This window comes from Eimeria tenella, genomic scaffold, assembly GCF_000499545.2.
Source record: "Eimeria tenella Houghton genomic scaffold, Eth_scaff2362, whole genome shotgun sequence".
NCBI classification, from domain to species: domain Eukaryota; phylum Apicomplexa; class Conoidasida; order Eucoccidiorida; family Eimeriidae; genus Eimeria; species Eimeria tenella.
In genome coordinates this window covers 467-1,294 of record NW_013542224.1, presented here as the reverse complement: position 1 = coordinate 1,294, position 828 = coordinate 467, and the positions used below count along the sequence as shown (strand labels likewise).

At 64.1% G+C, this 828-nt stretch overlaps 1 protein-coding gene across 1 annotated transcript in view; it reads left to right on the top strand.

Annotated features, from left to right (window-relative positions):
* Positions 1-745, top strand: part of ETH_00040725 (dense granular protein GRA10, putative) — a gene marked incomplete at both ends in the record, with an annotated part of 1,467 nt that extends 722 nt beyond the window's left edge. Inside the window, 2 exons of the mRNA XM_013374899.1 lie at positions 4-218; positions 421-745. Coding sequence (XP_013230353.1) covers positions 4-218; positions 421-745 — 540 coding nt within the window. The remainder of the gene's footprint in view (positions 1-3; positions 219-420) is intronic.
* Positions 746-828: the final 83 nt, after the last annotated feature.

Sequence of the window (828 nt, the reverse complement as noted above, 5' to 3'; positions counted from 1 at the left end):
GGAGGCCCCGCGGGGCCCCCCGAGGGGCCCCTGGGGGCCCACAGACCTGGGGGGGCCCCCCAAAACCCCCTTGCTGCTAAAGCAGCAGCAGCTGCTGGGGCCCCCCAGGCTGCTGGGCGCCCCGGGGCCCCCGGGGGGGCCTCCGAAGGGGGGGCCCCCAAGGGGGGGGCCCCCAAAGGGGGGGCCCCCAAAGGGGGGGCCCCCCTTGAGCCCTGTGGGTCTGAGAAAAGCCGCAGCTTTGAAAATGTCGAACTGACTAGCAGCAGCAAAAGAGCAGCAGAAGAAAAGGGCGGAAGAGAAGAACGTGGGGGGCCCCCTGGGGGGCCCCCTGCTGCTGCAGGGTAGAGGGGCAGCAGCTTTGAGTTGTGCGGGGGGCGTAGATTTGCTGCTGCTGCTGCTGCTGCTGCTGCTGTGAGTCAGTGAAGAGAAGTTGGCCGTAGAGGCAGCGCAGAGCTCACGTGTAGAGGCCCGCAAGCTTAAGCTATTAGCGGCACAGCAGCAGCAGCAGCAGCAGCAGCAGCAGCAGGTGCAGGAACGGCAGAGGCAGCAACGCGGAAACGCCAACAGCAGCAGCAGCAGCAGCAACGGCAGAAGCAGAGCAGCAACCGCAGCAGCAGAGGCAGCAACACGAGGCAGCAACAACAGAACCAGCAGCAGCAGAATCAGAGCACCAACAGCAGCAGAACCAGAGCAGCAACAGCAGCAGCAGAAGCAGCAACAGCAGCAGCAGCAGCAACAGATGTAGGCAGATAGCGCACAGAAGGAAGCAAACCTGGGCATCCCTTAGTTATCTAAGAGGCTTCAGATGACAAGGCTGCTGCTGCTGCT